Consider the following 15,660-nt stretch of genomic DNA (forward strand, 5'->3'; position numbering starts at 1 on the left):
AGTAGTAGTGGCCCGGCCAGGAGCCCCCACCGCAGCCCAGCGGCCATTCCCGGCTCAGTCTCCGCGATGGGGCCAAGGCGCAGCCGCTGCGGACGCGCCCGCTGGCCCGGCGCCGGCTCAGGTCGCACAGACTTGCGGTCTCGGGTTTCTTCCGCGTCCCGCGGCGTACCGGCCGGGCGCGTGCTGCTGCCCCGTTCTCTCCCGGCTGGGGACTCTCTCTCGGACCCTCCTCCCGGTCCCTCGGGCGGCCCCCTCCTCTCCGCGGGGCCGCCCCAGGACTCCCGGCCAGGGCGCACAGGGCGCGGAGCTCGCAGCACTCGCAGCGCGCGCACGGGGCGGAGTTCCGGCGGGGGCGGGGCGGCCGGCGGGGGCGGGACGGGGGCGGGACGGGTCCCCAGCTGAGCCGGGACGCGGACCGCTGACTCGTCTGCTTCAGAGGCTCGGGTGGCGGCGGCGGGCGCGGAGCTCCCTGCGCGGCTCCCGCGGCTCCAGCGGCTCCAGCGGCTCCGGCTGCGGCCGGGATGGGCGGGCAGCCGCGCCGGGTGCGCGGGGGGCGCACGACGTGACTCGCCTGGACCTGGAGCCCCGCCCGCCCGGCCGCTCCGGGTGGAGGGTCTGCTCGGCAGGCGCGGACGCGGGGTCGGCGGCCAGGCAGAGCCGGAGCATGCGGGGCGCGGCGCGGGCGGCTGGGGGGCGCGCGGGGCAGCTGTGGCCGGGGCCCCCCGCCCCGGGCCCTGGCCCGCCGCCGCCGCTGCTGCTGCTGCTGCTGCTGCTGCTGGGCGCGCTGCTGGGCGGCGCGGGCGCGCAGTACTCGAGCGACCGGTGCAGCTGGAAGGGGAGGTGAGTCCGCCGGCGCGCCCCCAGACCTCGGGGCCGCTGGCCTCCCTTCCCGTGCCCTCCCCGCTCCGGCCGGCCGAGCGTGCGGGGGCGCGGCCCCGGGCGGGGACTCTGGGGCCCGCTCTCCAGGCCGAGTCCTGTCCGCGTCGCCCCCGCCCCCGGTTCTAGAACAAAAGAGCCCGCGGCGGCCCGGTGCCCTGGCCCGGAGGACGCCCAGAGGGAGGTGCGCCCGCGGCGCGGCGGGGTCGGTCCCGGCCGGACAGCCCGCTCGCCCCGCGCGGACCCCGCATCGGAGGAGGGCGGAGGTCGGTTCTCCGGCCCTCCCGGCTCTGCCCGCGGCGAGGACTTGCGCGCCCCGGGCGGGAGGAGCGGGGCCTGCGCTCAGGGCCGAGCGGGAAGGGAGGGCCGGCGGGTCCGCGGGAGGGAGCGGGGGCCTCGGAGGACCGAGCGGGGGCCCTGGCGCCGGCCGGGGTGCCGACCGCTCCCGTGCGCGCGGAAACCCGCGGGCGGACACCTGTGCGCGGGCCGAGTGCGGGGCCCGCCGCGTCCCGCATCCCCGCCCCGGCCCCGGTGAAGGTCAGGCCGCCCTTGGCAGCGCGCGCGCTGGGCTCGGGGAGCCCCCCTTCACGCCCCTCCGCCGTGGCAGCCGAGGACTTTTTTTTTTTTTTTTTTTTTAAACTGAAGTGTGACAAGCAGAAAGGAGTTGCAAATCACAAGTATACGCGGGCGGGGCGCCTGAGGGCACAGCTACTTTGGTGAGAAACCGCCATCCGCCCAGGGCGCTGTCGCCCCGGGCAGGCTGCTCGGCTCGCAGTTGGAAAAGCCGGTTTTGTGCCGCGGAAGGTGCAGGTTCAGGAGTTTTCAGGGATGCGCATCTCCTTCTCTGGAACTCTGTGGGCAGGGGCTGCCCTCGGGTCGCGGGGTCGGGGTGCTCGGTGGAGCAGGGCCTCTACCCGAGCCCTTCGCCCTCACACCTGATGGGAAGACTCCTGCCAGCACACACCTCGTGCTGCTGCTGGGGGGGGGGGGGGGGAGGGTGTCACGGGTTTTTTTTGAGTGAAGACAGTTTTTCCGGGAAGCTTGGGGGGTTGTGCCAGGGTGCTGGGCTCTGTGTGAGCAGGGCAGCCGCTGGTCATCTTGGATACTTACAGAGCCAGTTCTCTGTGGAGACTGGCAATCGCCCTGCTCTCTGCTCCCCACTTCCCACTGCCGAAGCCGGGGTTCTGGGCTCCAGAGATCGGGCCTGTGGTGCCCTCCCTCCCTTGCACTCACACCAGAGCTGGGATGCAGGGCTGCTAAGATTGGGGCCACGAGCTTGGAGCTCTGGGGGAGGGCTGGCCTGCAGAATGCTGGCGCCAGCACAGGGCTGGCTGGGAGCCTCTGACTCTGACACACTCTTCCAGGGCTGCCCTTTCCCCCACGCTCCTAATTAAACTCCCTGCCTTGCAGCTTCTGCTGGATGAATCAGTGCACCCCTAAACTGAGGTCTAGGGTGTCCTGCTTCAGCAGATCAGAAACAGAAAGCCTGTCCCACCCTGGGAGCCTGAGTTTCCAGAGGAGGAGCTGACACCCTTTCAGGCTCTCTGAGGACTGTGTGCCTGGAAGGGGGCTGCTTCTCCTGGGGATCAGAGAGGGCTGTGAGTGAGTGCTGGTCATTAGGGCCAACCAGCTCCTGGACCAAGCAGGGGTCTGCCTCCTCTTTTCTACCTGGAGAACCAGGGACGCTTACCTGCTGCCCTCTCTCCATCTTTGCTAACATACCCCGGGTCTTGGACTGCCTCCAGCTGCCCTCCACTCAGCGCAAAGGCAGAGTCTGCTGGCAGAGGGTGGCTGCAGGGGCTGTCCCAGTGGGATCTGGACGGAAGACAGGCCCAGGCCACATTCCTGGATTATAAGCTCCCCTTCCATTGTAATTGCTGCCCTAGCGATCAATATGCCTTGCAGATCAGCTGACAGATCCTTGCTGTGGAAACTTGGGTTTGCTCGTTTGCCTGCAGACTCCTGTAACATTTATGACTTTTTATGAGCTGTTCTAAAGACAGCACAGGGTGGTGTGAGCCCCAATACCCTGGGTGCGTTCCGATCCCCTGATAGGGAGGGAGTTGCTCTTTATGATACTGGCCACTCACATTTGACAGGCTGAAATGCGTGTCTGGGTGTTTCCAAGCAATTAAGCAGGAGGTTTTGCAATCTTGGTCCCTTGTGCAGGGGCAGGACAGCGCCCTGATCTTTATTAGGCTGTGGTTGTAAAGGTGGACCACGAACCTTCCCACTGCCGTCGGCAGGGTTTGTGGGTCTGTCATACCTTGGCTAGCTCTCCTACTGGGTGGGGAGATGAAAGGTAACTCCAGTGATAACCTCTGGGTTTCGCCCTTGATCGAAGCTCTTCCTGACTTAAGTGAACAAGAGACCATAATTTACTCCTGGTGACTCAGGTGAGCCAGGCTGTGGGTGTGAGTAGTAAGAACCCTGCTGCCACCACACTGACCCCTGCAGAAAGTCCCATGTCGGTTTGGAATTTGCTGTCCTTTGCCTGAAGGTGTGTCTACACTTCCCTGGGGAGTGACACTGGCAGGCTCTTTGTTGTTGTTGTTGTTTTTTGAGAAATAAAGGAATCTAGTTTAAATAGCCCAAGATCAATAAGTGTTGTCAGCTCCGTAAGAGTGACTAGAACCAGAGTGTTTTCTGTCTAGCTTCATCACATCAGAAAGCAGGTATCTTATTTTTGCCTGATTAGTGTGTCACTTGCACGCCATGTGAAAATCATTAATGCCACCATCAGTGACATCACAGATGTGGCACATTTTTCCACCTCCAGCAATTTTGCATAAACAGAAGTTTTTTCAGGTTTGCTGTGGTGCTGGAAACCTGGAGGTGAGAGATTTAGCTAGATGTTCTGGTGAGCACCAGACAGGCTCGGAGTCCTTGATTTCTTTCATTAAAGGCTCAGTGGGGTCCCAGGCTGATCAGAGTCGGTGAGCATCTGAGTGGCGGTCTTGCACATCACATGCTACCGACCTTCATGTGAACACTCCTGTGTTGAGTGCCTGGCTCACGTCTTGTTGATCTCAGTCCTTCAGGAGAACATGAGGGAGAGCAGAACAGAGGGGCGTGCTGGCCGTGGACCCTGGGATGGGCATAGACAGTTCTCTGGGTGGCAATGAAGACGTCAGGTAAAGGGTGGACATTTCTTCTAAGTCCACTTTCGTGTTGTTCCCGGTCCTCTTATAGTTGAGTGACTTATGAATAAATGGAGCCAGGTGTAGTGCACAAGATGTACAGGGTCATCTGTGCAGGCTGGGGACAGCCATGGGCTGGCCATCTGTCCCCCACAAGCGTTCCCTCTGCCCTTGCCTAAGATATGGGTGGGGGGTGGACCTCTCTGTTTCCCTGTCCACTGTTTGGATTAAAGTGACTTAGTGAGAAGTATCCGAAGCCTTTGGTATGGGCTTTCTTTTCCCTTGAGCCCCAGGGTCCCTCCCGACGGAAAGGAAAGTGAAGCCTGGACAGGATGGTTTTTAGGGGAGAGAGCTTTGAGGATTGGTGTCTGGGCACAGGGCAAGTGTCCAGCTGCCCCTTGAGGCTGGAGACAGGAGAGGAGGGACACTGTGATAAGTTTGTTTTGGCTGCCCGAGAGCAGAGGTGATTATAGTCATCTGTGTCAACCACTTACCATTTAGTCTAATTTTTTCACACAGCACTATAATTATGCTCGTCCACACATATGTGTCAGAGGAGCTTATATGAGTTTTATTTGACTGTAATTTGTAAGTCTATTTTGCGTGTGTGGCTCTGGTAGGCGTCTGAGGCCAGGCCGGCTGCTAGTGACCCAGGGCCTTGCGGGGGCGGGGAGCGGGGTTGGAGGGGGTCACCTCCTTGACACCTCCCTCTGATGTGGTCTGCAGGATGACTGTGCAGCCCCAGCCCACAGCTGGCCATCGAATGAAAAGTGAGGTTTTTTGGAGCCCAGAGCATGAGTCACCAACAGTAAATGCAAACCATATGTTACGTGTTTTCTCCTCTGTAGAAAGGGTTTCTGGTAACTCACCCAGGCCTGGGCTCTGAATATAGCATTGTTTATTACGCATAAAAATCCTAAGAATGTGGGTGAACCTGTCTGAGATCCGATCAGAACCAAATTTCATGTAATAAAACACTTGGTTGAAGTCATTGGTTGAGTTCCAGGGCTGCTTGGTGGTTATGACGTAACCATCAGCACAAGCTGACATTCACATTAAAATTTTGAGTAGGGGAAACTTTAACGTTTTTGATGGTTTCAATTTCTTGAAAACATAACGTAATGACTTTACTCAAGACCTGTCTCACGAAGAGTGTACAGACTTCATTTTTTCCTATTTAGCATTTATTAGGAGTGAGATTAACTTGGCAGAAGCTTCCCCTTGGGAAGGTGAAAGGTCTGCTCACTGTTTGCGTCTCTCTCCTGTGGCTTGTTCACGCGTTCCCTCCCATGCCTCTCCCCTATGGAGGACCATCACCTTACTTTTGTAATTTGCTGTGATGATATTTGAGTTTATTTTTAAAGATATGATTGGCAATGCAGGGTCTTCAGGTTTGCAAATGGAAACACTTGCCCCTATCTGTGAGGTGCTAAAGACAAAAGTCACCGACAACCTCCAGCCCCCCCAAGCTGCTAACATTCCTATTTGGTTTCAAAGCTACTCTTTGGACCAAGTGAACCGCTCCTTGTTTTCACACTCAGTGGGAATCTGCCATCGTTCCTGGCCCTCGGTTGGTCATCTGGAACTCGGGTTTGTGCCAGAGTCCTGTTGGTGTGTCCTTGAACGTGTTCCGGAAGGTCCCCCCTTCCGTGGTTCTTCCCCCATTGCATGCATCGCCACCCTGACGCGGGGAGCCCCAAGGGCATGGGCGCCCAGTGCTGCAGCCTTGAGGGCTGGCAGATGGAGCATCGAGGTGCTGAGAGGGTCTGAGACAAACATTGTCTACGCGCATCAGGGCGTGGGCCCGTCTCACCGTGACTCTCTGGGGCAGGCCTGCCGGAGGGGACTGTCGCTCCCTGGAAACGGCCCCTTGCAGCAGGGCAGAGGTGGTGGCAGCCCGCGTGTGGGTGAGGGGCTGCTCATGCACCTGGGCGGGCGTCCCCCAGGCGGGTACATGTGGGGTGCCGGGCCCCGGCTGACGCGTGTCCCCTCTGCAGCGGGCTGACGCACGAGGCCCACAGGAAGGAGGTGGAGCAGGTGTACCTACGGTGCTCGGCGGGCTCTGTGGAGTGGATGTACCCGACTGGGGCTCTCATCGTTAACGTGCGGCCCAACACCTTCCCGCCCTCCCGACGACACCTGACTCTGTGCATCAAGCCCCTCAGGGACTCTTCGGGCGCCAATATTTATTTGGAAAAAACTGGAGAGCTGCAGCTGCTGGTGCGGGACGGGGACCGCGGGCCCCGCCAGGTGCACTGCTTTGGCTTCGAGCAGCGGGGCCTGTTCGTGGAGGCAACGCCCCAGCAGGACATTAGCCGGAGGACCACGGGTTTCCAGTACGAGCTGACCAGCCGGCACGCGGAGTCAGACCTGCGTGCCCAGTCAGGTGAGTGGCAACCTCTGGGGCGGGGAGGGCAGTGTTCCCCTCCCACGGTCTCTGTGAGAACCCGCCTGCTGCTGGCAGACGGGCCCCCCGTGCGATGGGCATTGGACGTGTGTGGCCCTGTTAGTGTTGTGGGTGTTTTGCACGTGGGGAAACAACGCAGTCTCAGGAGGCGTGTTTGAGGAGGGTGAACACACGTGCCCTGAGAACGGCCATAGGTCGGACCTGAGAGCCGTGATGGGGTGTGGTCCTGGCTCCCTGCTCCTCTTCTGTGCTCAAGACTGTAATCGGAAATGGGTGCTGTGGCCGTTCACACCGCCCCTGTGTTTCTTCTGATATGTAGATTGGCTGTGTGTTTTTGACATCAGCTGCAGCCTCTGACACGTCGAGTTTTGGGTGGGAGCCAAGGGTGATTCACTCTCCAGAGAGGTGCAGAGCCTTGCTGACCTGAATTGTGGAGCTGGTTCCAGCTTCCGGAGGCATTTTGTGGGTGGGTGTTACAAGGGCCACCCCATGTGGAGTGGAGACAACGGCAGCGTGCCAGGAGAGGGGCTGTGTGTGTGTGTGTGTGTGGGGCGGGGGGGTGGGCGAGTCAGGTGGCACAGGAGCTCACCCGGGTTAGTGAGGTGAGTGAAGACCTCTCAGGGGTTCCCGTGAGGCCGGCCCTCGAGGAGCCTTCTCCACCGCAGAGCCCTTCTCGTTGTGGTGCTGGCAGGAGTCCCCTCAGCAGCAAAGGGTGTGTGTGTGTGTGTGTGTGTGTGTGTGTGTGTGCGCGCGCGCGCGCGCGCGCGCGCGCACACGTGGGGACTGTGAGTTGGCAGACAGCTTGGCAGGGCCCTGTGTGGAAGGTGGCGTTGGTCTCTGAAAAGTTCAGAGACAGAGACTGAGGAGGAGTGAGTGGCCCCAGAGCTCTCGCGTGGGGCGGGTCTCGCCCCATGTGCCATGAACAAGGACTGAAGTCCTCGTCTTATATAGACACCCATGCCAAGCGTGGCCCTTGCTCGAAGGCATAGATGACCTCCTGGGGTCCAAGTGTGTGGGGTGGGGGTCCTAGTGTACCACTTGTGTCAGTCCCGAAGCTGGTTGTGGTGAGGCGCCTTCTGGTTGAGGGGGTGTGAGCTTGGATTGTCCTGTGAGTAGGTTCCAAGAAGGCCATTCTCCAGGTGACCAGCTGGCCCGGATGATGGGCAGGTAGGGGTGCCATGGCATTGAGTGGTGCAGGCCAGGGAGGAATGCTGCTACCACCCCCAGTACACACGGCGGTCCCAGTACAAGGAGTGACCCGGGCCCAAGTTGCAGCAGTGCTAAGGCAGAGACACCTGGTTTGAGGGGTGGGTCGTCTCCAAGAATAGTATAATTCTCCACATTTTAGTAAATGAGATGTTTAATTCAAGTAAAACAGATCTGCTAGGATTTGAAATGTAGACTTTTCTCCTGTATGTGAATCTGCATTTTATCGTTCTGCATTCTTGGCTCAGATCAGTTTTCAAAACCTTCAGTCTCTCTCAAGCTAAACCGGTGTGTTGGAGAACTTCAGTGTAGGATTGCCCGGGTAGGACCCCCTTCCCCTTCCAAGTGCCAGCCGCCCAGGTAGGACCCTGCCCCCCTCCCAGTGCCAGCCGCCCGGGTAGGACCCCCACTTGGAAAGGTAGCACTGGAAGCTGTTGTAAATCTCAGGACCTGAATGATATTTTAACCACAACAGCCTTTATCTTGATGACCAGCTATAGGGTGGGTTAGAGAGCTAGAGGAGGGTACCCCAGCCTCGCTGTAGGGGACCTAGAGGTAAACTAATAGTAAAAACAAAATCTGGAAAAACCCAGTCACTGAATTTAATGCTTGTGGCTGAGTGAAGCAGATGTTGAAACTTGTTAACAATTTCTTTTTTTTTTTTTTTTTGAAGTATTTTATTTTTAAGTAATCTCTACACCCAACGCGGGACTCAAACTCACGACCCCAGGATCAGGAGTCCCATGCTCCACTGACGCCTCTTACTGATTGAATGTTGATGGCCCTTTAAAGATATTTGCTGCTGGTCCCTGTTCTCTTGTGGCTTGAGCTTCCTTCCACCTGGTGGGTCATTCTTACCAGATGCTGGCGCTGCCTGTGTAGCCAGTTGTTTCTTTGTTGGGCACCTGAGCGCTTCCATTTGTCCAGAAGGAAAATGCACAAGGGTGGCCATGGGCTGGGATGACTCAGAGACCATGGCTCCGCCCTCGGGGACCAGAGACTTAGTCTCTCTCCCTCTTCTTGTGGGCAGGGTCTGTGCACCCCAGGTTCCCCTGGTCCCTGTTTTCAGGCCAGGACAGTGAGCAGATTTGGGAGAGGCCTGTGGGATCAGTGGTTGGGCTATCCTAGGTTCCAATGGGGCTGCCGGGACAAGGTCCTGCATGATGGTGGGTTGTCTGGTCACAGCCTCTGCTTGCCCTCTGTGCATCTCTCGAGACCCCATGTAGGACGTTCAGCTGTGGCTGGACATTGGGCAGTCTGGGTGGCCCAGGGGTTCCTTTCTTACCTCTCCCCCACCCCTGACATATGCCCACTGGGCCCTGGAGCATCTGTTTAAACCCGGCGCCTGCAGGGATCCAGGCACCCCGTGGATAGTGGGGTATGAATGTGTGTCTGTGTGTTGGCCAGGAATCAGGCCTGGGACAGCCCAGAAACTTAGCAACTGTCAGAACTGAGGGTGGGGGACTCAGATGTGTGTGGGGTTCTAGGAGCTGGGATGGAAACAGGCACAGATTCTGGGCCCTTCCTGGGGGCTCAGCACTTTCTCAGCCTGAGGGAGATGAGGGGCAGCGGGGCTCTGGGGAGGCTCGTGCGTCCTTCTCCCCGGGGTGTTTGCCTTTCATCAGGGGATGGGCTCCTAAGCCTTTAATGCCAAAGGAATGGGTATGTAATGTGGAATGTCGGTGCCAGCCATCTGGCAGCAATGATGTCTGCCGGGCCAGACGGGTAGTACGTGGCTCCCGGCTCTCTCCTGTTCTGGCCCTGGCCGCAGCTGCAGGAAACTTGGGTGAAGCTGGAGGCTGGACACCTGTGACGTGGAGGTGTGCAGGTGCCTGTGGGCTGGGCAGTCAGTGATCCTGCCTGCTGCGGAGGTGGATGAGCCTTCTCCCTCACTGGTGACTCATAGTAGCTTCTAGTTTGTGCTGACTTGAAAACAGAGAGGCTCCCGGATGAGAGATGTGTGTGAGCCTCACGGCCCCGGACGGTCCCGCTTGGGAGTGTTTGCAGTGAGTGCGGTCGCCTGGTGTGCACTTGAATAACCAGCTTCCTGGTATGGTCTGAGATGCACTGACACCCAAGAAAAGGCCAGAATGGAGAGGCAGGCCACTCCTTACAGGTGCAGATTGAGGGGTGGGTGGTAGGAGGTGACCTGAGGGGTGGGGGGGGGGTGCGGGATTGAGCCTCCTTTCCGCACCCTGCCCTCCTCCTCCCCCTCCTCCTCCTCCATGGGCCTCACCGGGGCATCTGAGTAACGCAGTTGCTGAAAAACTCTGGCAGGACACGAAAGGTGGGCAAGTGGCCAGATCCAGCTAACTAATGGATGAAACTCTAGGCCACTCCTGGAACCCGGCCGGGCTGTCTGGGGGCCGTCCTCCCCAGAGCCCTGGTGTACGTGGGGAAGCAGGCACACCAGGACCCTCTGTTGCCCAGTAGGGTTGGGGATGTGTGGTGGTGGCCAGTGAAGGATGGCAGGGGGTTGCTCTGTCTGGTTCTACGGGGTGGAGACAAACATTCTCCTTGGTTTGCCTGGGGCAGCCCAGGTGGACCCCTGATTCCAGTCTGTTCTTTTATTCCTCCGGGAGCCGAACAGCAGGGGCTTACCGGCTTGGCCACATCTACCTTCTGGGGCTTGGGGTTTGGGGTCCATGTGATGCCTACCCAGAGCAGGCTTCCTTGAGCAGATGAGGTGGGAAGACAGTGGCATTTTAGACCCACAGCGAGAGGGGATGGTGCTGGCCATTAATGCATGAAAGTTATTGGCATTGCTGGCCGGTAGCCCGAGTCATGTGGTTTCCAGTGTGCTCCATCCCCCTTCCCTGGTCAAACCTGCTGTGTTTGATATGTTGGGGGGGGGGTGGTGGTGAATGATGCCCGAGGGGTGGGCTGGGTGGGTACCGAGCCCCGCACTAAGGAGCTCTCTCGGTTTGGTGGTGGCCCTGATGGGCTGTGGGGGATGAGTGGCAAAGGTCAGCAGAAGTCGAAAGAAGCCTCATTATGTCCTAGAAGCAGAAAAGGAGAGAAGAGATTTTCCCCCAAAGGATCGTTTATTTTCTGTAATTATCTTTCATCTCGCCCATCTCTGCACTCCTGGGATGAAAGCGTGTGGCATCCACCTGCTTTCTCAGCAGGAACAGGGTGGGGTGGCAACAGGTCAGGAGGAGAGGTGGGGGAGATTGAGATATCCCCGCGGTGGCTGACCACCTCGGGGTGGCACCGGCCCGCAGCCAGCTGTGGTGAAAGAGGAGGAGGCTCCAGAACCTCATGTGGCAGCTGGGCCTCAGCTCACACCAGCCCCGTGCCGGCCGTGTCCCCTCCCTGTGCAGTGCTGCACCCACCAAACCTGCCACCTGTCACTGGCTGCAGGGACGACCCCAGCGGATGTCCTCATGCACAGTTTTCCCTTTGGAAGTTGTGTGTGTCTGCCTGGTTGTCCTTCCTGCCAGACCAGCGTGCGGCCATCTGCAGACCTGTCCCAGGCCAGGGCCTAGCATGAAGCGTGCTGCCTTCCCCCCCTGCCCTCCCCCGCCCTCCTGCCTGCACCTGCCGTCCTCACCTGGGTCCCTGCAGTAGCCCCAGCTGTTCTCCCTGACCCTGTGTTTCCTTCTTCCGTTCATTTTGTGCACATTCCGGAAGACTCTCCCTAAGATGCCCACACCTCAGCCAACCCCTCTCAAAGAACCGTAAACCCAACTGGGCTCTTGGCTGCTCCCTCCTCACCTTCCCCTGCAAGGAAACGAGATTCAGTGTGTCCGAAACCAGCACATTCCACTGCCTTTATGAGCCCAACTCCGATTAATAATTGTTTCCAGATTGCTTCTCTTGGCATCCACAGACTGGATTTTCCAATGAGGTGACCTGTGCTTTGTAAAACTCAGAATTATGAGGGAAGTCTCCAGGGTGGCACTTTAGTAGCTCAGCTGTGGTGGTATCGGCTCCCTGAGGCTTCTGGTGGGAGGATCTGCGGGCTGCTGACTGCCCTCTGCCGGGGCCCCAGGCACCCCCACAGCTTCGGCAGTGCAGTGGGGGTGTGAGTGGGTGGCCGCCCCGGACAGGCTCCTTGCCGCCTTCCTCCTTAGCCCTCAGCGGGCGTCCCCGGGCCTGTGTCCATGGAGAGGGTCAAGCTCTCAGGCTTGGTGAGTTGCGGGCCGCCAGGCCGGGTATCTGACTGCCGGGTGTGGCCTGGGCCTGTTGCTGTACCACTGCTGCCTTTGTGGGCACTGCCTGTGGTCTGTCTCGGCCGACTCAGAACCTGAGATGTGCCTCTAGAGAGCTTGTGTGGACCGAGCTTCCCACCCACCCTCACTTGGAGTGTCTAGAGGCCTGGCCCCCAGGGACTCTGCTGGGGCTCCTCTCTCCTGGGCAGATGCTTTATGAGGGGTGCCCGGGATGACGCCTCTGACCCCCTGGCACAGGGGCTGAAATTAGACCTTGCCTCTGAGCAGAACTGGAGAGCCCGGCCTCGTCATGCCCTATGTGTGTGGGCAGCGGGCCGCTGGAGGGGTGTGCAGGGTAGGGGACCCCCAGTGGGCTGCCTTCTTTTTTAAGAGAGGCCTTGAGGCTGGGGGTCTATACATGGAAGCAAAGTGCCCCAAGTGGGCAGCAGTCTTTGGGATTTGGAGCTGGGTAGGACATCCTCTCGGCCAGGCTGGCCAGGCTTCAACACACCCAACCGGCTCTGCTAGTCCTGTAGCTTCGCCAGGTTCCCGAGAACCTGATAGAAGCGGCAGGCAGTGTGTGGGCCAATGAGTCACGTCCCCCTGAGCTGGCCTGGGGCACACACATCCTCCCCTGCCCAGGGCAGGACCACCAGGGCCAGTGATTGGAAACTCCTGTCCACCCCCTGGGGTCCGCAGAGACCCCGTGCTGCCTAGGGCAGCACAGACCCTGCGCCCCGCACCCCAGAAGGCCTCTCTGAGCTCTAGCTGCTCGGTGCCTGGCCTTGCCCCCGAGGCCTCGAGTCTGCTGCCGCCAGGGTGCAGGTGACTGCTCACCCAGTTCGCGTGTGAGGGCCAGCAAATGCCAAAGCCAGGACGTTCCGGGGCCTTGAGAAGGTGATCTTATTCCAGCAAGACTTCATACCTAACCTTTGCCTGAGCTGGGAGGATTTGTGCCAGACCCTAGAGACTCAGCGGCCAGGGGGCAGAGGCCTTGAAAAGTGCAGTGTGACTGCCAATTCATGCTGTGTCCTCCCAAATCCAGTGCTGGGTTAGGAGTGCCGTGGTCTGGGGGCAGTTGCCAGAGGCTTGTGCCCCCCCGCCTTTCTTGAGGCCTCACCCAATCTGAGGAAGTTAGGGTGAGGGCTGTACTGGGGCAGAAGTTAGTGGGGTGGGGCCTGGTTTGGCTGGAGGAAGCCGGCCCCCACCCTCGCCCCGCCAGGCTGTGGGGGTTTGGGGATTCTGTGAACCAGGCTTGCCGTAGACGGTGTTTGCAGGCAGTGATCTGGTTTGAGGTCAGGGGTCTGGGGAAGGGGGCTGTGCTGATGGCTGGGACTTGTTTGGACGAGAGCCCCACGGCCTCGGCCTGCAGACGTGACCCTCGATGCTCACCGACACCTTCGGCAACCAGTGCCCTGACCTTCTGGTCTCGGCTACAGATGGGGACCTGGGGAACAGGTGTTGTGTGAGTGGCTGGTGTGGCTGTGGAGGCTGGGAAGGAGGCGACTCTCAGCCAGGCTGGTGTGGGGGACGTAGCTTCCGACCAGCTCAGGTTGGTTTCCCGTTGGTGATGGGCCTGGGAGAGTGGTTTGCCCCGGGGCCCAGCAGTTGCTGCACCAACAAGCTAGGTGGGGACCAGCACGGACGCCCACTGTCCCTCGGGGTGCGGTGCACGCCCTTCATAGCCACATCTTGAGCTTGGGGTTCCCTGGATTCATCAGCCCTCGCCCCCCGTGTGGTGGCCGAGGTTGGGTCCTCTGTCCTGTTCCCTGAGGTCAGAGCTCTTATGGGACCTGGTGGGTGTGAGCGGGGTCTGTGTCCCGCAGACCCTACTCCTAACCCTGTTCTCTCCCCGCAGCCCCGTGCCGCCCCTGCAGCGACACAGAGGTGCTGTTGGCGGTCTGCACCAGCGACTTCGGTAAGTGTCCTCGTGCTCCTGCCACACGTCAAGAGCCCCGCTTGGGCCTGGGAGGGCCTTCCAGTGCTGGCACTCAGCTTGGGGAGGAGACGGCTGAGGGCATTGGGCTTGGAGGTGTAATAGGGGAGGGACGGATCTGTGCCGGATGAGAGGGGTGGGAGTCCTGTTCAAGGTGGTCACTGAGCATTTTCCTCCAAGGCATGGTCTAGCCTCACCTCAGAGTCCTGCTCTCCTCTGGGCCCCTGTGGACGCTGCAGCAGGAGTTCCTGGTCCTGGGGGTCTGAGGAGCCTGGGGGCGCCGGGGCTGAGCTCAGGACTCAGCTGCGTGCTTTTGCTCTTGGGCAGCGGCGATGGGGGGGGGGGGGGGCGGGGAAGCACTCTGGGTCGGGGGAAGGCAGCCCGGCTGGACCCTGCTCTGAGCGCCTCCAGCTCGGAGGGCAGTAGTGTGGTGGGAGTGCAGAGCTCCTTTCCACGTTTTGGTCCTGCATCTGGAGGATGGGGGACCTTGCCCTGGGCCTGCTCTGCCCAGCTCCCTCCCATCACCCCCTCCCCTCTGAGCTGCCCTGTTTCTGTCCCACCTGGATACAGGGCGGCAGTAGATGTTGTGTGTTAATTGCGGTTGTGTCTTGTTCTAACTTGAAACGTTGATGCACACAATGTGACTTCTGTCTTCTGTTTCTCCCCACTTATATGGCTGTTATCCCTGACAGAGTCTGAGTGGCAGGGACAACCCCTAGAGGGCCTCAAATGTCTGAACTGGTCTTTCTAATGGGATTTCTGGAATGCAGAATTCAGGGTCAGCCCCCGCAGGGTCACCCCTGGTGACCCCACTGACTCCCGTGTTCTTGCCTCCGTAGTCGTCCGAGGCTCCATCCAGGACGTCACCCACGAACCAGAGCAGCAGGAGTCCGCCATCCACCTGCACGTGAACCGGCTGTACCGGCAGAAGAGCACTGTCTTCCGGCCAGCCCCAGAGGGCGGTGGCTGGAGGGGGCACGTCACCACGCTGTTGGAGTGTGGTGTGAGGCCCGGACGTGGGGAGTTCCTCTTCACGGGCCACATACACTTCGGGGAGGCCCACCTTGGCTGCGCCCCGCGCTTCAAGGACTTCCAAAGGATGTACAAGGATGCTGAGGAGAAGGGCCTGAACCCCTGCGAGATGGGCACAGAGTGACTGTGGGTGGCCACCGCTGCTGCCACAGCGGGCGCTCGGACCTGGGCTCCCCGGCGCACAAGCCACGTCTGACCCCACGAGGTCCTGGCCAAGGACTCCTTGACTGATTGGAAATGTTGTAAGATGCAAACTAAGTTATTATATTTTTTTTAAAAAAGAAACGTCCATAGGAAATAAACTCCAGTGTCTTAAAATGCCTTGTGTACCATTTCATGCTGTGTTTCCAAAGCACCTGATGGGATTGTGTTGGGCTGGTGTGTTGGGTAGGGCTCTGGGGCCGGAGCCCCTGGAGGATGCCCAGCACCAGGCTTTGTACAAAGCTCGGGGACCATTTAGAGTGGTTTCTTATGATGGAGATTTACGGAGCCAAATACTTATTTTTTGGTTGGTTTTGTTTTTCAAAGACTGTGTTTTGCTAGCCGTGGTCACTTTTGGGCCACTGGCAGCGGTGTGCCTGTCTGCAACCCTGTGGGGTGTGCACGCGCTTCCCTGGTGTCCGTGTAGGGCTTCTTCTGGGGCCAGCACACCCGAGGGAGCCCCGCAGCCCAGCCGCTCGGGGCCTTTCATTCTGGGCCCACCTGTAAGTACGGCTGTTACTCTCGGGGTTCGGAAAACACATGCACCTCCTCCTTCCTCCCCCGCCTCCCTCAGCCTCTGCCTTCCCTTTCCTGATAACCCAGATGCTGCCCCTTGACTCCAGCTCCCCCCAAATGCCTGAGTCTGCGGCAAGTCTCTGGCCCCCCAGGGGCTGGTCTGCACTAGGCTGGTGACCTCCACACTCTCAA

The 15,660-nt window shown here is 59.6% G+C and overlaps 1 protein-coding gene across 1 annotated transcript; it reads left to right on the forward strand.

Annotated features, from left to right (window-relative positions):
• The first annotated feature begins 422 nt into the window (after window positions 1-422).
• On the forward strand, window positions 423-15,069 carry METRNL (meteorin like, glial cell differentiation regulator). Its single transcript, XM_047832087.1, has 4 exons — window positions 423-840; window positions 6,014-6,402; window positions 13,642-13,701; window positions 14,559-15,069. Exons 1-4 carry the CDS (start codon window positions 665-667, stop codon window positions 14,873-14,875), a joined length of 942 nt encoding a protein of 313 aa, XP_047688043.1. The 5' UTR covers window positions 423-664; the 3' UTR covers window positions 14,876-15,069.
• The last annotated feature ends 591 nt before the right edge of the window (window positions 15,070-15,660 follow it).

This window comes from Prionailurus viverrinus, chromosome E1 (genome assembly GCF_022837055.1).
Source record: "Prionailurus viverrinus isolate Anna chromosome E1, UM_Priviv_1.0, whole genome shotgun sequence".
NCBI classification, from domain to species: Eukaryota; Metazoa; Chordata; class Mammalia; order Carnivora; family Felidae; genus Prionailurus; species Prionailurus viverrinus.